This window comes from Colossoma macropomum, unplaced genomic scaffold, assembly GCF_904425465.1.
Source record: "Colossoma macropomum unplaced genomic scaffold, Colossoma_macropomum, whole genome shotgun sequence".
NCBI classification, from domain to species: Eukaryota; Metazoa; Chordata; class Actinopteri; order Characiformes; family Serrasalmidae; genus Colossoma; species Colossoma macropomum.
The window spans coordinates 14,372,413-14,398,847 of NW_023494790.1; the positions used below are offsets into that span (position 1 = coordinate 14,372,413).

Below are 26,435 nucleotides of genomic sequence, written 5' to 3' on the forward strand. Positions count from 1 at the left end.
TCATGGATCTATAAAAAACATTTTCTTTACTAAAGAACCATCTTTTTTAAGTGTGTACTAGTGTTTTAGACATGTTACACTTTTCAATGTTTACGTTTGTAGTAACAAACTCACCATTCGTTTACCTATAGAAACAGGGAACAATGAATTACTTCATATCTGTATCTACTTTATATCAGAGCTAAATGGTATTTGTCCTTAAGCCAGTCAAAAATTTTAAAAAGAGAACAGAATCTCAGTGAGCAGAATGGGTCTTGCTATTCTTTGCTCATACTGGGCCAGCTGAGCTGCTCTGGGGAGTAATCCATAAAGCAGCGTCTCACTTTGGTTTTGTGCTTCCAGCACACTCAGTTTTAATGCTTAGTCAGTTACCATTAGCTTGATTTGAGCGCAAAGAGACAACGTCCAGCGCAGATACTCGCTCAGCATTCCTCCAGCACAGACACAGACCTGCAGAACTGAATGCACTGCTGGCTTCCTGTATTGTTCTGTCATACTGGAAAGATATAATGTGTGTGAGTCGGAATTCTGGCCAGACGGGAAATTTTCAACACCCCAAACGCCACCTACGCCAATTCTTCATGGCAGGGCTGGCAAGTTAATAACTGCAAAGTGTGGATGTTAAAATATGCTGCAAAGCACAAAGATTCATTGTGTCTTCATAACATACACTAGCACTTTTTGGAAAAGTTTGGTATCACTGTTTTCATTAATCTAAAACCAGCTTGTTGAAGATACAGTACTGTGCAAACATCAGAGAACACCCTTCTTTTATTAAATGTTCAGTCAAAACAGCACACGTTTTCCATTTTTCAGTATATTTCTGAGGAGACAAAATAAGCCACTAAGATATAGAAGATGGAACTCCTAACAACTGTGCAATATCTGGTAGACCACCCAAACTGTCATCAACAAATAAACAGTACTTCTGTTTCTGTACTGTTGAGTGGACTGTTGACTGTTTGTGTCCATCCTTCCACTGTGAGAAGACAACTCAACACTATGGGTCTGAAAGGATGTGTAGCTGTCAAGAAGCCTTTATAAGTAAAGAAAATAAGCAAAAAAGAAGAACATTTGCAAATCAAACAAAGAAGCTCCTGGCATTCTCAGAACAACAGACTGACCACCCCAGAGTCCAGACCTCAACATCACTGAATGTGTTTGGGATGACTTGGCTTGTGAGAAGCAGAAAATGCAACCAACTACTAAGACTGAACTTTGTAGGTGTGAATAAATATCTCAGATTTCTTTGGAAAAATGAAAGCAAGTCTCCTGAAAAGAATAGAAAGGGTGGACATACTAAATATAATCTAAAATGTTTCAGTATTTAATATGTCCACCCTTTCCATTTGTTTCATTTTCTGTTTAATACATATTTTCTGCATTTATCTGATGCTGTAATATGAATAACATGTACTTAATGTACTTCGACTGGTTTGCTTGGAAACTATCACAGTACATCAAGCAGTTTAGAAAATAAAAAGTTATAATGACAGGAAACTCTTCAATTCTGGATACATTTTACTATACTTAAACAAGACATGCATTAAATTTTCCAAAGTTCTCCCCAATTTAATCAAGGTCAATTCCTCCCACTAGCTAGGTCTCCTACTATCACACAAAGCTGCGGTGAGCGCTTAGGTGGTTGCGGCATTCCCACTCAGGAACCGGCAATCCATTCAGAGACCTTGGCAATGGCTCCTTTAACTCATCTAAATCATAGTACAGTACGTGTCCACGTTAGCCATAGTAAAATGTATCAGCATGTAGAATGAGAGCTTTCTCTGTGCTATTGTTTTATCTATCACTGTATAAAAGAAGCACTGAGCTTATTATTGATATCTTTAATCAGGGTAACACTAAAATATGACTGATGTGTTATCCTATTCATCATTCTTGTTTCTAAAACTGGTGTGTAACAGAAACAAAATAACATTAAAAGTCCTTGTAATCATCATTTTCCAGCCATTGCAGATTAATCGTACACTTTCAAGGCATATTAGCTAAAGTGAGACTGTGAGTGATATTTAGTCTTCGCTAAAAGCTGAAGATTTTCCAGGCTAGAGCTAATGACATGATGCACACGCTTGCTGATCCTGCAAAAATAAGAGAACGTGAGGTCCCGTAAAATATATGGGTGGGGTCACTAGTCTTTTGAAAAATCAAGTCAGGCTAGTATCAAAGTTTGTGCGTTACATCATGGAACAAAAATGCTTACAGAAACTCATGATAATATTTTCCTTGATTTTTAAGTACAGTTCTTCATTTTATGATTTTTCAAGGGCATTTCAGTACTGGATTTTGATTTTCCATGACTTTCCAGGTTTTACTGTATTGCTACAAGCCCTGATTATAGCATTGTTGAATTCTATCCTCTAAGAAAACACCATATCCTCACAAAACTGGAACAGCATTCATTTAAATTGATGGTCGCATGCTAATGACCTGCGGGGGTTCGCGTATATGGGTAAAAGTGTTGACGCACAGTATTTTGTAGCTGCAAACTATTGGGCACCGTTCTTGATGAAGTCAGCACTTCGGGCTCATTCTACCACCTGAGAGTATTGTGTGTGCAGGAACTATTGCTGTAAGCACTTACTACTACAACGCAGAGCAAGGAGTGTGCAATGGTGATAATATAGTAAAGCAAAAGCAATTCCATTAACTTTGCAAGCAATTTGTCTTCCTTTGCTTTTCTTTGTTATTGACCCCTTCCATGTTTGCTTGACGAATTAAGCCATTATCAGTATCTACTCAATAGTGAAAGGGCTGTTTTTGGGATTTTTTACAGCTTTTGCTGTGTAAGTCAACGTCGTGAGGTGCAGTGCGGCCCACGGAAACCCACCGTGGGATGAGTGCATGTCAATGGTGTTTTTCCAGTGCTCTCATTATCAGCACGGAGTAGTGATAACAGCACTGCATGAAGTGATGGTGCAGGGAATACAGTCAGTGGGACTACAAGAGATTTTCACGCTCCTCTCTCGTTCACTCTCTCACCCTCTTTCATACGCGAGCATCTACAGAGAGCTATGACAGATTCTGTTAGCTCCCAGAAGCTTCTTCAAAATGGCACTTTGTTGTTTTCTTTTATCTTCTACAAAGCAATGAAGAGCAGGGAAGAGACAGAGAGAGAGAAAGACAGAAGGAGGGAGTGAAAGGCCAGCCCATGACATTTACATCACATACAATTTGAAATATTAGGGGCTATGGCAAGCACGAACAGGCAGATGACCCCTGGTTTACTCAGGATGTTTCGTGTTTCTATTTTGTCAAAATAGTAGCATAAAAATACATAAGCGGTTAAGATGTAAACAAACTCATTCAGAGTGGTTTGATGTGAAATGCTCTGTCTGGACATTTTTGTAATAGTCATGATTTAAGAAAGAAAACAGATTATTTTCAGCTGTCTGGTGACGAGCACTTGGCTACCCCGTTACAAATGCTAAACAAGTGGCCAACAACAATGCTAAACTCTTTAGTTTCTCAACAACGTCAACTCGGTTCGGTAGGTCACTGCTGTCACTCCTGCCACATCCATGTCAGAGCATATCACAGTATTCAGACACCAGCTAGCGACGGCTGGATTTCTCTGTGCTATTGTAGTAGTTTAAGGGGTGAACCGCAAAATATCAACACCAGACAAAAAGAGTCCTCTTTTTAGGTACGTTTAAACTGAAAGCGGTGATTTTGTGTCTTGTTTGATCTACCGTATCATCAATTCACCGTGTTGTGCAAGTGATGGAGCGCTGCTTCAAGTTAGCCAGCAGCTAAAAACAGCTAGTCTGGAAAGATAGCGCTCTCCCGCTCTCCAATGCCTCACAGCTTCCTCAGTTTACTTTCGAACATGAACCCACTTCTTTCTTTCACTTTCGTTGCTCGAGAATGCACTAATACCAAAATATGATGGTTTGGCGCTGTAACATGGCGCTGTAGACGTGATTCAACGCTGCTAAAGCTGGTTACGGTGTAGGTAAAGAGGTGAGTTCACCGTAGGACAGTACAGTTACACCACTGACCTCGTCACTCACACTCGGTCACAGGAGAACAGATCGCCGGTCGCTCCACTCAAACAGGGACTGTATAACTCCGCGTTTCAGCCGTTGCTAAAGTATATTTGGCGACCCTTTTTTTACTCGTGGCCCCCTCCCTCTCTAATCAAGTCGAAAACTCGGAAGTGTGCCCTCTCCTGGCGACAGCAGACTAGTGTCGCTTTCCTTGCAGCAGAAAATTACACCAAGGCTTTCGCTGAACGTGGAAGTGTGAGAGTGGTGTATTATATCGAACATTTATCGAACCTGTCTTATCGCTCTATCGAGGAAAAGTTATATCGCGATACTTATCGTTATAGTTTTATTGCCCAGCCCTAATTTAAACAAATGAAATAAAGTAGATTTGCACATCAGGCTCTATTTTTTTACTGTAAGAGACAATTTAAAATGTGCATCATCATATTTAAACTGCCACCTAATCATTGCTGATTATTGAGAAGACGTTTCTAATCAATTAATCATGATGCTCATAATACCTTTTTGCAATTTAGCATAAAATACCATGTTGTCTTATTAAGACAAATTGTACTCCAGTACAGTACAGTTCTAGTACAAAATGAGCTAACTGTTACATAACTTCACTCATAAGACCAACATGTTGTGTTGCTCCACTGGATGTTTGACACTTGTAATTTCAAATCAGTGAAACATTTTATTTGTTAACAATCAAAGCAGCCGCACAGCAATCCAGGAACACAGTCATTTGGACCGAGGAGCTGCTGCTTAAGCAGCAATACATTTTGGAATTTGGACCAAGAGTTTTACATTAACCAGGCCAAAGATATACTGTGGTCCCGTTCTGTTCTCATGAACCAGTGCCAAATTCTGCATTATGCGCAGTGTTTGCCTCAGCAGAACCCAATATGGCTTGACAAAATGTGCAGGCTGGCAGCAAGCGATGCAATAAATAACAGTACAGCAGTAGGTACTTCTTTAAGGGCTAATTTAATTTCCAGTCCTGTAAAAATACTTTGGCTTATTACAAAGGAAGTAATCACTTCAGGGCTCTGGCGCTCCTGATTCGACAATACAACGCAAAACGCTGCTGTCACATTCAGCTTATACAATTAGCGGACTAAATTAAACTGAAGTGGACTGAATTTGCACCAAATTTATAGAGCAGAATCCAAGTGGAGATAACAGTACAGCTATAAAGGTAAAGGAAGGAAATGGTCCATTCTGGTGAGCTACACTGAGATGCCAGTTTATTAGGTACCTACATACTGGAATGGTAAGAAACTAATTAGAACAACAATTGAGTATTCAGACCTTATTTACAAACATAATGTTGTGATTTACTGAAAACCAAAGCCATTAGTTGAGATAGTAATAAGCTAAATATATACAAAATCATCATTTATTGGGTACTTTCTATTGGAAGGTGGCTGAACCCAAATTTGAGAAAATAATAATTACTTTTTTAGTATTTTCTTCAATGTTTTTTTCAAAGATCTTTTTGATTTCTTTTAAAGTGAAGTCAAAAGATTTAGATTTATTATTAGTTTAATATTTCAATTTCAACTTGAAAAATGCTGTCCCATATTTTCATATTACTACCAAAACACAGTGTTTTAGCCCACAGGCAGAGCTTTATTTTAGCCATGCCCCTGCCTTTTAGAGCAAAAAGTGAAATAACATCCCTGTCCCTCACAGCCACATGGTGAGCAGTTAGATCCCATTGCTTTGTGGTAAATGTGTCCCAAGTGTGTAACATTAAAATTGTCACCAGAACCAGACAAAAAGTAAGAGAATCATACAAAAAGTAGGTGGAGCCTACTGAAGCTTTGAACATGTGCTGAAAGAATATCTACCAATGCAATAACATTGTTTAAATTCTCAGAATATGATGTATGCATGTGAGAAGAGGAAATATGCAGTGATGTAAACATACTATGCACTTGTACTCCGTGATATCATTTCACACATGGTGAACTTCATGTATCAACACCACTGTCTCTTCTTCACTGAACTTTTAACTCCATTATTTCAATGTACCTTTTAAACGCTGTGTCTCATAAACAAGCAATCAGAGTTGGGGGGCTACGCAGTTTGTATAATAAACTGTAGCCTTAGTAAAGTGTACATTACATTTAAGGCCATTGTGGGCGCATCCTGTTGTTGCATCAAGACATATTTTGAGCTCCTCCTAAGCTTATATGTACATCTGGCCCTCAGTGTATGTTCAAAAGTAAATTTCCTCTGATCTGATTTAGAAGATGATAAATGGGGCATGCTGGGGTGGGCTATGTCTCCTCTATTTCAGACTCCAGGTGGTCTTCTGCTGGGGTCCTGTTACTTCCTCTGTCCGAGAGGAGATCCAGAAAGCCTGGGAACTTTGGAGCCTGTTCAAACTCAAAGTGCTTCTCCAGACCAAGCCCCTCAAGCTCTGGCCCTGCCAGTGGGCTGTAACTATCAGGTTCCACCAGAGAGACACCAGAGAGCCTGGGAAAGGCAAAGCACACGGCTGGGCTTCCGGCGTGCCTGCTGCTGGACATTCCAACTAGGATTACAAATCTGGCTCAAATCTACAAAGCCACAGTACTGTGATGGTTTCATCTCTCTATGACTGAAAATAAAGTACCCAATGTGTTTAAGAGCCTGAAAAGAATTGAGGTTTGTGCAGACGTTTGAGATGGGCTGCAAGAATTAGAGGCTAGAGCTTAAAATATCTGCCTGAAAGCAACAGGACCCAACTGCTCACTTCAGGTTCTGTGGGTTTCGGGCATCACTTTCCAGAGACGGTCTGGGCTCGGGTCGGGGTTCTCATAGTTCGCCACTCCAGATTTTACCCTGCATTGGTGCCTGTTTTAGCTGATCTCCTTACCTCATTCTTTCTCTCTACTTTCATCACGTTAAAACAGTTTTTACACTGACATGCTGGAGTCACCCACTTTAGCACAAAGGTCCATAACAACCACACTAGTGAGAAAATGGATGAACAGAAGTGCCGATTTCTCCACATTTGAGATGTTGTTTGAAAGCACTGATTGATGAATACATTTGATAAAGAGGAATTTAAACTTAATGTGAATCAGGTTTGGTTCAGACAAAAAATCTGTCAGGCTTGGGTCAGGGTCAGACTCAAAGTTTAATTGTGTAGGACAGGTCAAGCTCGGACAGAAAGTTATTGAGCTGTATTTGGGTTCCATCCAAAATGTCCGGCTCCATTAAAGCTTTAAGAAAAGCCCACTCTAAACACTTCCAAATGACCAATTTCTATGTCCCTCATCTTGAACACTTCTTCCTGTTTTATTTTTGTTAGGTTTTATTATGATTTTATGAAGCTATAGCTTTAAGCTATTTGACATCAAAAGAAGTGCAGTCTTTCAGGTGTTGATTTCTAAAAGTTAATCAATGTACAATCCAACAGCACATACAAACACTGCTGTCACGATAACTATGAGAACTTTACAAGAATATATAATATATTGACACTTTCCAATATATGTCAATTATGTCAAATCGATCATGCATTTACATCATCCATTCTCAAAGCAGACTGCTGAAAGAACCAATCAACATATGCAGTGACATGCGAAAGCATATTAGCGTGTGATACCATCCAGGGCCATACTGATAACGCTGATTAATACTGAGAAGTCGTTTGTCACTTTAATCATGTTACGGGAAATAAAAATGATCACTCACAGTTACAAACTCATTGGTGATGATAACAAATGCAATATCATGTCTAGAGAGCATTAGTCTGAAATGAAAAACATGGCAAGGATCCTGTGAAACACAAAACAGAATGAAAATCTATATCAATCTGGCCATCCAAAACTCATATTGCTGTGTTAATATGGAGGATGGGGCTCTGCCCCGTTGAGTGTATCCAGAAATGGCAATGTAATGTCATTTGACTGCTTTCAAAGGCTCATTTCAGAAAAGCCCATTATGTCCCTAGTGTCCTGATTATAGTTGACCATCTTCACATCAAAAGGCCATTGCACCCTAGGGGTAACCTGCCACTCGGCTCCAATCAATATCAAACCATGACTTTCTACTGTGCTACTTCTTTTCTACTGCTTTTCTACTACTCTAACCCATCGCTAAACCTGAAAGAGAATAAGCTTTCCAGCTTCGATTAGCCAGTTATATCTAATTTATTTAATTATAGTTGCAACAATATGCTCAGCATACAATTTCAGCAAGGGCTGTGCAATATATTGTTTGTTAATCATTACTGCAATGTTGGTCTTTGAAATACTGATATCGCAGGAGGCTACAACATAGAAATGAGTGATTTAACCCAGGGACTCCCAATCTTTTTAACAGCACGGACTAAATTGTGGCCCAGAACGATTTTGATGGACCCATAGTGGAGATAACAGGTCATGAAAGCATGTGATTAGCCTGTCTTGCCATGGTCAAGGAATGTTTTGTCTCTAAATATGGATGTTATTGAATGGTTTTATAGCCTCATCTGTTAGCTTCTCTCTGCAAGCTGCACCAGAGACATTGTAAGTGAATTGGTTGGAAAATATACAGAAAAGCTTGTCGCACTCAACAGGTTGCCTAAATGCCTTGCTAGCAAAGCCACTTGCAGGAAAATCGTGGAGATCTGCACGAGAACATGCCAAAAAAAAACATGTTTTTGTGCTTTATTTGAGCCAAACACTCCAAACCTTAAACAATTGAGTGATTTTAAAAGTGTTTTTCGGTCTTGAGATTTGAGTGTTTAGTTCTCTCCCCATTCAAAGAGATAGCAGTCTGATCTTGTGTGACCGGAATAAGAACCAGTGGTTTTGCCAAGATGGCTGCAGAGTGGACAGACTTTCCTATAAAGGCTTTGGCCATGCACAGTTGTTTTAGACTAAATGATGCTTTTTGTTTGACTTTTATGAACTTTGTCATTCTTGTCTTCAGTGTTTTTGTTGTGGGTTTGCAGCACTAAAAGTTTGTTAATGTGGTTCTGTTCCTCATTTTTGACGTCTTCATTTACGCTAACCATCAACATCAAGCAGCCAGTAGCAACCTATATGCACACACAAGGCCATAGAGAAAAACCTTATTGGCATTAATAATAATAATAATAATAATAATAATAATGCTAAAGTGGATTTCAGCAGTTAGCTACTAACCCTGCTCATTGCCATATCATTCTAGCCTGAAATGAAACAATCTTTGGCCTAGTCCGGGTCTGCATCCCAGTAGTTGGGAATCTCTGCTCTTACCGATCACAATATTTTTTACTTTGTACTGTGAGCATCTTGACTAATCTGGAACGACTGATGAATCAAGGTATTAACGTAATCTGACAAATGTAAACTATTTTCGTTAAAATAATAATTTAAGCATGTCACATTACTAATTCACTAACAAATTTTTAATACACTGCTAGCCGTACAACGATTGTAATGCAGCAATATGATGGTAATACTACCATTTTTGTACATATGATGTTTTCAACTAAATATAAACTGACTTATGGTAACCCATAAGAACATCAACACAGAGACAGTTGTGATTTTTCTTCTGCAGTTTGCTAATTACTTCCTGTCCCAAGACAGCTTAATGACATCTTTGAAGAGACAAAAACATTTTGGAGATCATTGGCAGCTGGAGGACTCTGAGGGGATGTTTGTTTTGCAGTGGCTCCGGGGTTTCACTCTAGCTTGGCCAGCATTCCCTGCACTAATCTGTCCTGCTTTAAATATCTAATTTGACGAGAAGAATGCTCTCACACTAAGAGGGCTTCAAGCTCAATCATCCTCCCAGCATCAGAGACACGCTGGAGCTGGAGCTTCACATAGTGTGATGAGGTGCTGTAGATCTAGCATAGCTAAAAGTCCATTAAAACATTCAGTCCATTTAGTTAGCCAGAATGATTCATCGTCATTAGGATAATCCAAGGGAATGCATGGTTATGGAGAGACAAGCGAAGCCAGCAGAGGATTCTTGCTCTCTCTTTGCCAGAAACATGCCTCATCACGATACCTTGTGAGAGTATTTCCCAGCATGAAATTCTTCTAAATTGCTCAACAGTAAATCAGGACACTTAGCAGTGGCGTTTTACTGTACAGACAATGTAATGTTCCAAACTCTGCATTTCTACTTTAAACTTCCCACAAAACTGAACCTTTACAAAGAACTGATCAATTCATACTGATAATTTGTGGCATGTGTTGGACAAACTTTAGAGAATGTTGCCTTATTCACTTATTCGCCTGTAAAATTCAATTCTGCAACAACCTGTTAAAAACATAATAGCTACATGTTTATTACAAGTAACAACACTGCTAAAAATTATAAACCAAAACCAAACACCTCTATTGTAATCAGTCAAGAGTCGCACTGCACTGATGTTCTGCGGAAATCATAGGGGAGGAGTGTCGCTGTGTTCAGCCTTCACCTAATATTCCTTGTGTGTGACATGATTTTTTAAAGACTAACATCATGATAGGTGATTACCATATTTTCCTAGTTGTGTTTAAAACAGTGATTAAATCAGCAACTCTGAAAATTGTCAGGCATCCCCAAAAGCATTATAGAATTCTGTTGGGATCTAAAGATTTAATAAAAGATGAAGCTTCTGAACACTAAAAAACAAAATGAACAGTTGAGTATCGTTTTTATTCAGGCCATCCCTATTCAAATCACCTTCAGAGTTTGTCAGGGACGAATACGACGACATAACAGTGTGAACACTAAAGCGTCCTAATGCATGCCTCAGAGCAATAAAGGACCCTCTAATCAACTGCGTCATCATAGCAGAGATAAAAGCAGCTGTGCAGGTTCTTTCTTCATCTTTTTTCCCATTGTAGGTGTTAGCAGGCCAGCGCAATCTAAACGATTATAATGACAAATGCAGCATGAGAATGACGTAACAAGTACGCATGGTACCCTTCCCCAAAACAAGAATTACATTTGTAAGTTGCCAATGGAGACACACTCGAGACACATGAAAAAACCAGGTGTAAATGGCTGTATGTCACTCTGTCCACTTGTGATCAAACCACTCGAGACAAATGTTAATAGCATGTAGCAACAGGGCTGGTGTGATGTCTCAAACGCTTACAAAATAAATTTAATTAGAAATGAATCATGCATTTTAAATGTACACATTCTGACAATTTCTTATCATTATACATGAGATGTTTCAAGTGTTCTGTAAAGCTGGCAACAGTTGCTGAGAAAGGATGTGTTTGTGGGTGGAGCATGGATAGGTCAATTATTTAGTGTGATTTTGTCCAACTGTTCCGTCAAGGCATCTTCGTGCTACATAGGGAGAGGCACATTATGTCCGGTGTGTGCGTGTGTATACTCATCTCCTGCCTGCCAAAGCTTACTTCCGGAATTGCTCCCCAATTAGAACGGTTGGTCCAGATTGGCTTTCAGTTACATTGTAAATGTCATCCTCAGTGTAGGGTCAGATTGAGGTTCACAGGATGTTTAGGTCATTTAGATCTCCAAGTGAAGTATCATGTCTAAAAGGTCTATGATGACCTTTTCTATCTCACAGTAAAACAACATGCACACACAAACCACTAAGCTATCCTGTTTTGATCTTGTCTTGGTCCAAACCAAAACTGAATGACAGCATAAAGAAGCAATGCATTAGCCAGAGTGAGAACTGTTCACGGTTGTTGTGACAGGCCATCACTAACCAGATGTCTGAAGCATGTAAAGCCTCTAAAAGCAACATCACAGAAAGCAATTACACTATTCCTGACAGCGGACATGTTGATTTCTGATTGTTTGAGATGAGGTTTTGGCCTATTGTTTTAAAATACATTCATAGCAGGGAAGTACATGCAGGGAGTTGTAAGGCAAAATAGCCCCCAATGAAAACATGTTTTTTCAGATTTATGACTACTACATATAAAAAATCAGAAGACACATGTAGGTTCACTTATTATTTTTGACAGATATTTGTGTTGTAGACATCGCAAACCCTAGTTCCTATTACAACCACTGTAAAGAAGTCAGATGGGTAGTCTACAACGCACTTTCACATCAAATTACTCTGAATGACTTTGTTTACATCTTTGCAAGACTGAATCATACAAAACTTAGACAAATCTGTTAGATTAATCTCAAAAATGAAATTAATCTCAAAATGTCGGTACAGGACTTGAAATTTAAAAAGGGCAGTTCATCAATCCAATCAGCATCTGGCCCCATAGTGTAGCTGGGACCTATGTGAGAAAGACACGACAGAGCGGTACTCCAGCCGCATTATCAGACACAACATTCCTTCTCACATAAACAGAACCACTGATCTCTATTTCCAGCATAAATATTTGCAAACCCATTTCTCTTTGATGTCCTTTTCTGATTTTATCAAGACGGTCACGGTCCGTCTAGAAATAACGACCAAAGAGGAGCGTTTTAGATAAATTTAGGTAAATAACTATACTGGACGTCTGTGGAATATGAACCAGCAAATATACTTCCCTAAAAAAACACTATCATTTATCCAGCCAAATATACAGCATATAAAAATAGACTGCCGTTATCAACAGGGCTTCCCAGGAACTGCTAGAGAAACACAGGTTTCTCCTCTCTCTCTCTCTCTCTCTCTCTCTCTCTCTCTCTCTCTGTCTTTTTTTTCTCACTCTCTCTCTCACCAGCTTGCACACTCACTCTTGCTCCTCAGGAGGGCCATGGTCGCCATGGCTACAGCCATTACACACACCTGCCAGTGCTTCAGGTCCCCCTATCCGCTCCCCAGCAGAAGACGTGTGTTCATTCACAGTCGCTGACCCAGACATGTTTTGATGGCATTATGCATATATGGGGCTTTCATCAGCACAGAAACAGAGCCCGACCGATACATCATTTCGATGATAAAACTGGCCAATATTAAGGTTGTACAGATTTAGCGGCTAAGTGGTGAGCAGTGAAAGACTAATATAAGCGACAAGTAACATAATTTCAGTCAAAGCTGTGTATCTAAACTACAATTTGACTGGATGTTTCGTTATGGATCATATGCAAGAGGATGTCTAGGTTAATCATTCTGGGTGTCAATATTCGAATCATGAAGTCGTAAAGTCGTTATGTGCTTGCATCACGGAAAGGAAGGAAAATGTACAGAGCAACAATTCAGTGAAACGTCACCAAGTCTTAACAGGGCTGTAAATTGTGTGGAAGCTTAAAAGTCATCTATCATCGACCAAATGATTTCCCTTGATACAATATGTTCACTTCTTTTGCAGTAAGGGATGACGGTGATGACTGGCATTTTTCTTTCCATGGGGCATGCTAGGATATTACTTGTTACTATCATTTTTTTCCCACCTCTGATACGTCAGATGGCATTTAGAGGCGATCAAAACTTCTATCAAAGATTATGGAGAAGTATTTTGTCTTTGGCATATGGCATAATGGACTGTGCTTATTGTGACAAGTATATGAACTAAAAAAAAGGCCATTTTGATTTCAGGTTGACTTTAATAGCAGTAGCGTTGTCACTACTCATGGGTCATCATACCCAGCCCTCTCACACACAACGATACACACTCAAAAATGTGTCAGCTCACCCCAGGGTTTTAAGAATGCATGGGTTCCCCACACATCTTTCACTATCTCCCTCTCTCTCTAAAGTGATAGTCTGGACCATCACCAAGCAGCCATTTTCTCCCCATCAACATGTGGGAGGGGCAGCCCGCCATGTTGACTGACTGCGATTAAAATTAGACCTCCAAATGTAAATTTAACAGGCGGAGAGAGTTAGAGAGAGGTGGACAGTTTATGCTGTGACTAATCAAAAGTCACATCAGCCGTGAAGACATCAACAACCTCCATTCTTTTATGCCCTTTTCAGATTTTAGGGAAACTCTCCAAGAAATCCAATCTCTAGTCCTTATCCTCACTTTAATTGCTGGCATCTGGCTGGACAAAAGACTTCCGACTGTCATTGAACTGTTACGGGTGCCTTTTGTTCTTCTAAATCGCTGCCCTGGCTGGTAAACAATACTTCTTGACAAAAACAGGTCAGGTCAGGGAGCGAGCTATGAAAAATGAGTACATGCAGTGCAACTAGCATAGCTATTGTGCTCCAACAATCCGAACACTGTGAGACAAAAAGAATTCTCCAGATTGGATCCTGGCATTCCTTAGCCAGGGTCCTTGATGGCCATTCATTGCTATGGAGAGTTGGTTCAATGCATTAGTCTTTGATTTGAGAGTTTCTTGCTGACAGGTACAGAGTGTAATGCTCCTCAAAATGGTATGCAAGAAAATAATACATATTTACATCTATATGTTATTAATTAATACAATCATTCATATCAATACCATATGGTAAACTGTGCAATATAGCAGATTTTCAGAAAAAAAGCTGTCAAATAGTCAGGTAAACAATAAAATCCCAATTTTCAAGAAAGGTTCCTGCCTGCAACTATGTTTAGAGTGTCTCTGTGCATTTGGCAACAGGTTGGAGTACCACAGAGCGAGGGAGAGTGGCTGAGCGAAGAGGACAGGCACATTCACCACTCCATTTCAAGACTGCTTAAAGAGTATATAAGATGTAACAATGACTGTGTTATTTACTGGAAGGCTTTATTCAGAATAAAAGACAAACGAGGGGAAAATGGCGCCTGTCGCACACAAAGGGAATTCCACGAATTCTCCGAGCTCTCTCTAACGAGCAGCGGTGGACAGAGTTGCGAGCAGCAACGAGTACCAGGCAGCGCCGACTCCCAAAGCTGACTCACACGAAGCTGTACTGCCAATACTTCTGAATGGGTGCAATTAAGCTGATTATACTGCCTAGGCTGAGAGAGATGGAGTGTGCCTGTGTGCGTGAGGGAGAGAGAAAGAGAGCGATAGAGAGGCGAGCTCTGCACTGGATGTATTTACAAACGGAGCAGGCTTGACATGAACAAAACATCCCTATTGTCCCCTTCTTTTGTCATTATACTCTGATTTGGAACCAAACTCCAACACCAAATGTGCTGAAAACATGAAATGGGGCAAATACAGATTAAGAAGCCACAAGATTAAAAACTCTGAGTCTTAGAAGGGGGGCAAAAATCTCTAAAGCAGGCTTTACTCAATAGAGCAATAAATAAGCTGACCCCGTGAAGTAGTTGGACGACGAACAAAAGAGCGACAAGCATATCCCGGGTCATGGGGAGGTGGTGGAAGACCCCTGGTACCCCCCTTGAACAAGTGCAGCCTCAAAACAAAACCATGTCATGAAGAACACACCCCTTTTCCACTCAGCTCCAGAACAAAAGAGAAGCTTCTGTTGGCTTCTCCAGCTCTGGTGTTTGAAGACAACAACTTCATGGCAAACTGGACTCTATAAGTGAGCTCATAATGACAAATGACAAATGAATGTACGCTCATCTCCATTGTTTGCATCACAAAAGCCAGGACTTTAGGTGGATGTTACCTTTTTGCCCTTCTTCTTGCGGTGGGCTTGCTTGCTGGTGCCCTTTTCCTTGGCTTCCTCACTCATCTTAGCCAGAAGATCCTCTCAGACGCTTTTAGTCCAACATGTAGAGAAGCATAGATTGTGGAAAACTCTCAGTCAAGCCTAAAGGTCCAGCTGAGAGGTCCTGCCTGGTTCTCAGCATAAACACACTCCAGCAGCACTTCAGCTGCTTTTCTCCAGATCCCACACACTCCACAGGTCAGCGTGGAGATCACTGAGACTGAGGAAGAACTGGAGGAGGAGTGGAGTGTTTGGTGGAAATCAATAAACCCACCACACTGGTTTTCTGGCCACCTTTTTGTCCAGCAAATGGTTGGCTCCACTGCCTTACTGGTGCTCCACTCTAAGTCTAAATGGTGCTGATGGAGACGCACGCTCTCCCTAGCAGCCAAACGCAGCGAGGGAGGGTGAGTGAGGGAGGGTGAGCGAGGGAGGGAGAGAGGGAGGGGGAGATTGAGAGGGTGAGGCAGGAGATAAAGAGAGAGAGAGACAGAGAGAGAAAAGGGGAAAGATACCCTTGAAACAAATGGCAGGGTGGGCACAGAGGGAGAAATTGATGGTTAATTAATGGTTAATTAGCGCTTATAGCCTGGGAACTGTCTCCCGCCGTCTCCGGCTGGTTTCTCCAGACATGCCCATTAGGAAGAAGCATCATGTCCAGATGTGACCTCAAAACGATTTGATCCAGTTCGATTTGATTATTTCGATATGGTTCAAGATTATGTTTGTAAATGCTGTGATGTTTTTAGAACATTTATTGGTAACACTTTACTCAAACCCTGTTACACAAAATTGACATATCCATGCCATAAGCATGTCATAGCCGTTGTCATATTCTGTCATGAGTTATCATAACAGATTTTGTTCAGTGATATAACAGCATTGTGTAACTATTGCTGTTAATTGTCATGCCAGATGTCATAATGTTTGATGTCACGGCAGCTAAATATGCACTAAAAAAATCTGTATAAAATGGTTAAATGTCTGGCAGCAGGCATTGAAGACAAAACCTGTAAATATACAGTCATTCAATTTCTTTGAAATGCTGCTTTTTGCTAATTTACATTCTATTTCTGTAAACTAACAAAAGTAGTGTTAAAATACAGTATATGTATGGTTTATTTGCATGTATCTTTTTTTTATTCACATTGATTTGTATTATAGAGCGCACTACACAAAAAGTGGCATGTGACATATGCTGTCATGATATCAAACAGCAAAAATCAGAATCTGTCATGACAAATCATAACACTATTGAACATCTGCCATGTTTATGGTATGATTATGTCATTGTTGTGTAGCAGGGTTCAAGTACATTTTTGCTCATTTATTTTTAGAAAAACTGCATGTTGTTAAATGAAAATTTTCATTTGACCATAAAACGAGTGCATACTGTATTAAATGTTATTACAATCAATTCCAAAAATCACAACTGATGCGATATAATTTCTCATATCCAGGCATTTATACTCTCCTAATCACCCTTAGTCTTTTCCAGAAAAGGAAGATGCTCTCAGTCAATCCCAGCTGGGATCAGGTTACTGGATCAGAAGAAAAGCGTCTCACCCCAGCCACATCCCCAGCAATCTTAAAGACAAGATTACCCAGGCACTAAGCATGTCTGTCTAATGTCCTCTCCACCAGAGGACAGTAAACACAGAGTGTGTCTGTCTCAAAGAGCCAGACACTGGCCATGTTTTTTCAGCAAAGCTGTTTTTTGCTTATTCCCACAGTAATTAAATGGAACAGGGCAGGGGTTGGTTTGAAGTAGGGCTGCAAATATGGTGTTTGTAGGGGTGTAATGATTCATACAATGTATTATTGAGTTTGATACTATACAGCAGTGTCTCGATTAAACACATTTAATAAGGAGTGGCTGAAAATGTACCTTGGATTAACATGTTTCCATTTCCAGTTTGAGAATGTAACATTGTAAACAAACAATATATCAAACCAAAGCTGCATTTTATGATGTCTCAATCTAACACTCTCCCGCCACGTTAACATGCTAGTCGCAATACAACGTTACGATACAATATGATATGCTACTATGATTTGTTGGTCATTATCATGATACTGGCCATTGCAATAACTACATTGCAGAAGGCTGCAATACGCAAAGAAGACCAATTACAAAAGGCTTTCTGACCAAAATTCAAACATTTCTGTCTCTGTTTTCATGAATCGTAACTGTCACATGATCCAGCAAACACAATTCCGGTCAAAACCATGCAGGCCAATCTTTAATCATGCCATATTATTGATTCATCATCATGGTTTTAATATTATAAAGCATAATGCATTTTTATTACAAAGCAATAAAATAGCAATATAGTATTTTTAATTGTTTATGAGAACAGTTGGAACATTGCTTTTGTTCATCTGAGTTGTTATTTAGTTTTGCTTAATTTTAATCAAATAATTTGCTCAACGTAAATAAAAGCAGTTAAAATGCTGAATACAACATGAACAACAGCACTGTGCAACAGTCAGAGGCTACTTTAATGGCCATTGCATAAAAATTAATTTTTCATGTGAAGACTAAATATCCACGTGCATAAGGAAGGAGAAAGTCAAAAGAAAATAAGCGAACAAAAACAGTGGTTTCCAAAACTGGAGTTTAAAAAATTAACAAAAAAAAGAGAAACTGGAACTGCTAACAGTCATGCAAGACCTGGCAGACCACTAAAACTGTCACCATTCGATAAAGCTGTCATCTGAAAAGATGTGTAGCTGTTGAGGCCATACTGAGAAAAGATTGTTTTTTGAATTGCAAATGAAACAATGAAGCCACTGGTGTCCTCAGAATAATGGACTGGCCAGCCCAGAATCCAGATCTCAACATCACTGAATGCAACTAACTGTAGATTTTTTTGAAACCTGAAAGCAAAGCTCCTCAGTAACAAAAAAAAAAGTTTTAAATGTAATAATATTTAGTTTATGAGGTTTGGTATGCTTCTTGCTTCAAGATGCTGAAAAATGAATAATATGTGCTTAATTGTGATCCTTACTGGAAATCAAATAAATAAAGGGTGGTCTGACTTTTGCACAGTACTGTACAAGTTCATAAATTTTTAGGTTAAAATGCCAAATTGTTTTTTATTGCGCATCTGAGCCCCAGCATGTGCCCTGAAGAGTGACAATACACGCTTTCTCCAGCCGAGCGGCACACAACTGGTCTCATGTTTTTTGAAAGAGGGCAGAGAGGCTGAACCGAAGCAGCCCAAATGTTCTCTGCTACCATAAGTCACCTACTCCTCCTACACCCAAAACTAGGTCACCACACTACTATCCAGCTTTCATGATTAATATTTAACTGTCATATTTATGGACCTCAGCAACAGTCTTGCAGGAAAGAAAATGATATGCAGTGAAAGCTGTTAAGACTATCCAATTGTGTGGACTTGTGATAATGATACTGATAAGAACATTAGATTTCATAACACTGAGCTCCATGTACACAGACACCACACAATCAATGATTCTCATGTTTCACACAGTTGACAGTTCCAGGTCAATTAATGTCTAGTTCTGTCACTACTTCAGATCAATAACAAAGCTGATGAATGAGCTTTTAACCAAGAAACTGTCACTCCCTCACAATTCTGCACCGAAGGTGATCCGTCAATGCTATTTTGTTCATCTTCATATAAGTGACGGATAATAACGCATGGCTGTAAATGGACAAATGACAAAGAGGACGCTTTTCCAAACATTAGAACTCCATTGCTGTAATTAAGCTACATAAGCCTCTCCATTCTGCCCTCTGCTGGACAATAGGTGTAATGACATAAACAAGCCCACCCTCTTCTTTACCAGACGGCATGCAAGCTGCTTGTTTGAGAGTACGGAATAAAAGCCATGACCATACATGAGTGGGTCTGAGCTTTAATATCTTCTATAGCATGTTCATTTTTCATATTTCTAAGGAGATTAAATATAAGATAATCCATTTGTATAATCAAGAGGAGAGTCAAACAGGAGTTTCCAAAACTGGACATATTGTTATCAAAAGATATACAGAAAATGGGACTCCTAACAACCCTATAAGACCCTGTAAAACTGTCACTATCAGATAAACAGTGCTTAAAGCTTTTATTTTGAGAGAGAGGAGAAAATCAAGCTCCACTCTTGCTTCAGATCTGAAAAAAAAACATAGGTGTTTCTGTCCATCCTTCCACTGTGAGAAGACAACTCAATGCTAGTCTGAAAGATGTGTAGCTGTCAAGAAGCTGTTACTGAGAAAAGAAAACAGACAAAAAAGAAGAAAATTTGCTGGTGTTCTCAGAACAATGGACTGTCCACCCCAGAGCCCAGACCATACCAGCTCAAATCTGTTTGAGATTACTTGAATACTGAAAAGCAAAAAACATAAGCAACTTTTGAGACAATATCCCTGCAGATTTCAGAGAAAAACTGAAAGCTAGTCTCCTGAGAAGAACGGAAGCTGCAAGAAAGGCAAAGGCATGAAGGACTAAATATTGAAAAATGTGATATTTAGTTGTTGAGGCTTCTGTGTAATTTACTATTAAATACATGTTTTCTGCTATTTTTCCTCATACTAAAAACTGAATAACTTTTATTTAATGGATGTTTTAAAGGGTGATCTTTGACTTTTGGACAGCATAATATATGTATAAACACAATGTGACAAAAAATATATATAAAGGGATATGTCTATTAGACTCTCTTTCCTCCTATAAGACCAGGAGATGAATTAAAAACATCGTCACCATGCAGAGTCCCAATAAATAACAGCAGAGAAGGTAAATTCGAATTTTTGAATTGAATCGATTAACCATGACAGCCCTAATCACAAACCAAGAAGTCATAGGTCTGCATCCATGTTGATCACTTGTTCTCTTTCGGTCTGAAAATAACATCGCTTCTACTGTCGCCTCATTGCTTCTGTGCTACTTGTTGGCCTCAATTCATTCTGGCAGTACAGGCTTCAGCTTTTTCACACCCAGGCGGAGGTGAGGGAGCTGGGCCTGGGCATTTTCACGCTGCCCTTCTGGCCCAACCGTGTGAAGCAGGTGCTTTGAGGACTGATGTTAGAGAAACAAATACCTATTTCTACCATGTGAAACCACAAACCGCAATGTCTAAAAGACTCTATCACGGACACAGCAAGGACTTTCATATATGTGAACATATATGTGAACAAAAATCAATGCTGAGTACTTCAACGACAAGCATGTTGGTTAATGTTTTCTGAGCAGGCCAAACTGGCCATTTTGGAGATTGTCTTGGTTGTTTTGAAGAGATTAGTGCTGCTCCTGTCACACAGAGCTTGTGTACTGAGATCAGAGTCAATGCCACTCACACAGATTGTTTTTTAAGGCCATGCTGGGGCTGCACATCAATGTGGAGCACTAGTAAGAGTCAGAATAAAAGATCTCTTAAAGTAATGGCTTGGTCAAAACTTGAATTTACAAAAGTTCCCCTTTACTTTAAATGTGTATCATATTTAGCCAAAGTCTGAAGTTTGCTTCTTTAGTCTTCCACTGGAGCGACAAACTGAATGTAGCTAACCTTAATTGAATACCACCAATTAACACCATGCATACCGCAAGCATCACACATTACACGCACGCTACATGATACCTACATAAGGTTCTTTATGACAAGTGACATTGACCTACATAACATTGTTAAACAAAAATGTTGCATTTGCTTTGATGTCAAGTTGATACACCATCTATGATTTTTTCTGACATTAGATTGTGTCATGATACTTTCTGAGGTGAAATGACTTTGTAGTTCAGTCACAGTGACATAATACTGATAACATAACATTGCCATGTCAGGCTGGATGAACAAAATTACATAAAGTGAGTTTCATTTTGTTATTTACAAGAATTAAGATGTCACATAATCAGCATTATGACACTCCAATATATACTAAGCTAAGTCAAGTGCTATGTCATTTCAACTGGAAGTGTCATGACACAATATCAAAGTTGACAAAAGCCTTTATAACTCGTGCTGCATTCACAGGTTGGTGGTACACACACAACAGCAAACTGGATATTCCATTGTTTTATATAGAATTGAGATGGAAAATTCTGCCACCGCCAGTGTCAATGTCCAGCAGAGTGCAGTGGTAAGCAGAACGTTCTGTCAAAAGTTTAATTTTCCCAAATTTTGACAAGACTGCAGCAGTAAAATAAACCGGATGCTGATTTTTTTAGGAGCCATGAATGAGTGAGTTTCATTGTTTTATTTACAAAGGTTTATGACGTCACACAATCAGCATTATGTCACTGCGATATATACTAAGCTACAAAGTCCGGTGCCCCCCAAAAAAGTGTCATGACACAACCTAACGTCAGAAAAAAATAAAATTTTGGTTATGTCAATCAAATATCAAAGTTGACTGATAACATAACATTGCCATGTCAGGCTGGATGAACAAAATTACATAAAGTGAGTTTCATTTTGTTATTTACAAGAACTAAGATGTCACATAATCAGCATTATGACACTCCAATATATACTAAGCTAAGTCAAGTGCTATGTCATTTCAACTGAAAAAGTGTCATGACACAATATCAAAGTTGACAAAAGCCTTTATAACTCATGCTGCATTCACATGTTGATGGTACACACACAACAGCAAACTAGATATTCCACTGTTCAATGGAGTCGCGACAGAAAATTCTGCCACCACCAGTGGCAGTATTCCGCAGGCCGCAATGGTAAGCAGAATATTCTGTCAAAAGTTAATTTCCCCAACTTTTGCCATTGATTGCAGCTGTGAAATAAACCAGATGTTGATTTTTTTGGGAGCCATGGATGGCAAACGCCTTATTGTTGATTTCCAGATGAATCGAGTATTACAAAACAAGGAATAAAAGCACAGAGCGTCCTCCTTTTAGTCCACCTTAAATAAACAATCTAGACTGCTACAGCTCCTCTGATAACCATTCGTTTTCACTGGTAACACTGTCACCATGCCAGCGTTCGCATGGCTTCAGGCCCACTATGAGGCACAGAACGATCTTTCAGTGCAAACATTATTCATCCAGCCTAACGAAATAAGCCTTTATAAATGTTTATGTAGGTTTAAGTTAGCTGTCATGACAAGGTTATGTTGGTGTCATGTAGCTAACCTGCCTTACTGTAGTGTTACCTAAACAGGCTTATGTGGTTTCTGACACTGTATGACACACTATTATCTATAAAAATCTATTTTGTCCATGTTTTTTTGTCAGATAACAGCATGCCATACAGTGCCACACACCGCATAAGATAGCATAACTAACAAAGACTGGCAGAAAGACACATCTTTTATCATGAGGTACTTAATTGAGTCTAAAGGGCTTAGAGCATTCTTAACATTTTGATAGCTGAGAAAGCTTTTCCATTCATAAACCTGAATGGTTGTTATGTCAGCTTTGTCGTGGCACATGTATGAGATAAATATTTTGAAGAGGTGTGTGTTGCTCTGTGTAAGCTGCACTCGCCTCTCAGCAGAATGCAATAATCTCTGCCCTCCCCTTTATGGTTGCAAGCAGAGCAGAGCAGAGCTCAAAATACTAATATAGTAGCATGTTAAAACTAAATTTTTGACAAGGAGGGGGATTCATTCCCCATTTATGCAGACAATAAAGACCCCATTCACACTAGCAGGGAAATCAGGCTTTTCACTAAATGTTACAATTATTTTCCCCCTATAGTAACTACAGCTACTTGTGGCCATTTCTATGTTTAATAGGCTGTTGTGACTATTGTGAGCCTAAACAAGCTTTTTACAATAAGCTGATTTTAAGATAAAACAGTTTTGTTTTGGGCTTGTTCGACTTGCTGCCAGGACTTGCTGCACAGGCTTCTGTTGTCTTCCCGGGAGAGGGGACGGGTGAAGCACATGATGCAAGATGGCACACCCACTTATGCAGACTGGAATTGTAGCACTTTTCATCCCACAATCTTGGTTTGCTTTACGTATAATCTCTGGAGAGACCTTCCTTTTATTTTGATATACGTTCTGGTTTCAATATTGCCTCCTAGTCTGCATGTCCATATTACATGCTGGTTTGTTGGCAGGTAACTATACATCTGTCATGCCCAGGCATGTTCACAGGTATGCAGATGCAGGAGTATAATTTGGCTGCTCCAGGCCTTTAACCACTGCCAATATCTGAATACTGAAATGGGGTATTTGAGTACAATCCATCATGGAGAGTCAGGGAGAAATCATACAAACCAACAATTCAGCCAACCTTCATTAAGTTTTGCTCATATTTGATTAGTCGAGCATATCACACTTTGCTGCTATAAACATTAGTGCCTTAGCATGAGTGTGTTTGCAAAGACATGATTGAGAAAGCAACACAGCCGTGTCTAGGCTAACTACTCTAGCTGCAGTTAGCCAGAACCAAACAAAATGAAATAATACTCTGGCCAAAAGTATGTGGACCCTACTAATTATTATGTTCAGGTGTTTCAGCCACACCCATTGATTACACATTTATAAAAATCAAGCATATAGCCATGCAACCACCATTGACACACTTCGGCAGTAGAATGGGTCGTACTGAAGAGCTCAGTGACTTTAAACTCACTAGTTCCAAACCGCCTCTGGAAGCAACATTCACATGATAACTGTGTGTCAGAAGCTTAATTAAATAGGTTTCCATGGCTAAGCAGCCACACACAAACCTTAGATCACTATGTGCAACACAAAGCGTCGACAGAGGTGGTGTAAATCATGCCACCACTGGACTTTGGAGTTATGAATCACACTTCACTATCTTCCTCTCCAATGGACAAATCTGGGTTTGGCAGATGCCAGGAGAAAACTAACCACCAGAATGTATAATGCCAACACTAAAGTTTGGTGAAGGAGGGATAATGGTCTGGGGCTATTTTAGGATTTGGGTCCCTTAGTTGAAAGTTAATGCTAATGCTTCAGCATACAGTGACATTTTAGACAATTATATGCTTCCAACTTTTTGGCAACAGTTTGGGGAAGACCATTTCCTGTTCCACCATGACTGTGAGGTCCATAAAGACTTGATTTGACAAGTTTTGGGTGAAGGAACTCCAGTGGCACAGAACTTGAGGCAGTGCACAGAACCCTGACTTCAACCACACTGAGCATCTTTGGGATGAACTTGAACATCGACTGTGAGCCAGGCCTTCTTGTCCAACATCAGTGCCTGACTTCAAAAACGCTCTTTTGACTGAATGGGCACAAATTCCCTCAGACACACTTCTCAGCCTTCTCAGAAGAGTGGAGATCCAGAAAGCGGGGGCCAACACTATATTAATGCCCATGGTTCTGGAATGAGATGTCCAACAAGCTCATACAGGTGTGATGGCCAGCTGTGTACACACTTTTTGGCCATGTTGTGTATTTTTCTGTTCTCAGTGTTACCTCAACAAACTAACACGTTGGTATATCTTGCGGATTAGTTCTAGTGTTAGTGTGATCTCATTTGTAGGGGCAGCTTCCTTTACTGACTAACTTTTCCTTTAAGACAACTGACTATTTTTTTTCATTTTTGAATAATAAATCATGTTTTCAAAATTACTGCTACATTTTCTTTCTTTGTTTCTGACAGCACATGTGCACCAGTCTACTACGATACATTCATATAATTTTACAGACACGTAACTTGAATTTCACAATTAGTCAGAATGCACATCCTAGTTTTTGTAAGATCCTGTTCCTGAAAGATCTTCTTTCTTTTACAAAATGCATTCTCATGACTACACACCCGGTACAGCCACATATCATGATCTGATAAGATCTTGGACCATATTCCATGTACCAAATATCTGAGAAGTGCAGTTTCCCACGCTCTATGTAAACATTCTCAGGATACAAGAAAGTAACAACTGATCCTAGATTAGCACTCATAATCTCAAAAGAATGTTGAACATTTTCCCCATTTCACCTGTCATTCTGAAGTTCATGTTAAGGTAGTATTACAGTAACAATTTCCCTTTCTTCCACAATTTTCTTCCACAACGTTAGCCATTCCTAATTCCAACACCATCACTAAAGGACAAGCCTAACTTGCACATACACAGCTAATCACCACACTCTTTTCAGCTGACTAGAGAGTAGTGATTGCCCAGTGATGCACATTTGACCAAACAGACACCCACTAGATAACATCACTCTGAATGACAGGAGAGAAGAGCTAAGTAATCCTTTCCACCCACCAGCTGTGCTCTCTTGGAATACTTGCCAAAGCTGACTTTTCTAGCATATATGACACAGTAATGATGACAGTGCATATTTTAAATTCATCTTTACAGTCTTCTAATTCTTCTTAAAACATGTTTATCCACAATTGGACCCTTCAAATATGTGTTGGCAATGCTGAAAAATAAAGTTGGGTTCCTTCTCAGCCAGCTGCACCATGAACAACACAAAGATGTAAATATTCATTCTTTCTTCACACTGTGGGACACTGTGCAAAATGCTAATAAAAGCAGAATGCAATGATGTGCAAATCATTTAAACTCTATATATAATTGCAAACAATACAAAGACAACACATACAAAGACAAAGTGCTATACTGATTTGCACTTTGACCCTATTTGACCCTAAAAAAAGACTTTTTCCATTTAAAAAGCATGCTGTTATAGCTATGGGTAGACAAAAATAAGGTTCTTCAGAATGTATTTCTTACTTTCAATAATTCAACACTATTTTGATCACGAGAACTGCATATTCTATATCCTCTATGCTTGTAAGCAGTCTGCCAAGTTACTGAAAGTGACAACAGCAGTGGTGTGTTTTGCTTGTAAATCATTCTTCAGACTTGATGTACTCCAATGATAAATAAATTCAAGGCACTGTAGTAGCTAGAAATAAGGTTTCTTCAGTCAGTGGAACTTGTATTTGAAGGAGAGGGCTACAGTCGTGGAATCAATCATAGCAACACACAGCCCATTAACAGCATAAAAAAATGAGTGGTATTAATCATTTATCATGTTATAGGTGTTATTAATGTGTTAATATTTGACATCACTATCT

General features: G+C 39.4%; 1 protein-coding gene across 29 annotated transcripts in view; it reads right to left on the reverse strand.

Moving 5' to 3' along the window:
* ank3b (ankyrin 3b) overlaps positions 1 to 26,435 on the reverse strand; it is a 236,278-nt gene that overhangs the window by 183,725 nt on the left and 26,118 nt on the right. For 10 of the 29 annotated variants that reach the window (XM_036572236.1, XM_036572232.1, XM_036572235.1 and 7 more), the window contains exon 1: positions 15,397 to 15,797. The exons of 1 other annotated variant lie outside the window; for it this stretch is intronic. In XM_036572236.1, coding sequence (XP_036428129.1) covers positions 15,397 to 15,462 — 66 coding nt within the window. In that variant the 5' untranslated portion in view covers positions 15,463 to 15,797. Of the gene's footprint in view, positions 1 to 15,396; positions 15,798 to 26,435 lie in introns of those variants that run through there. 18 more of the 29 variants (XM_036572224.1, XM_036572226.1, XM_036572234.1 and 15 more) reach the window with 3 other exon arrangements.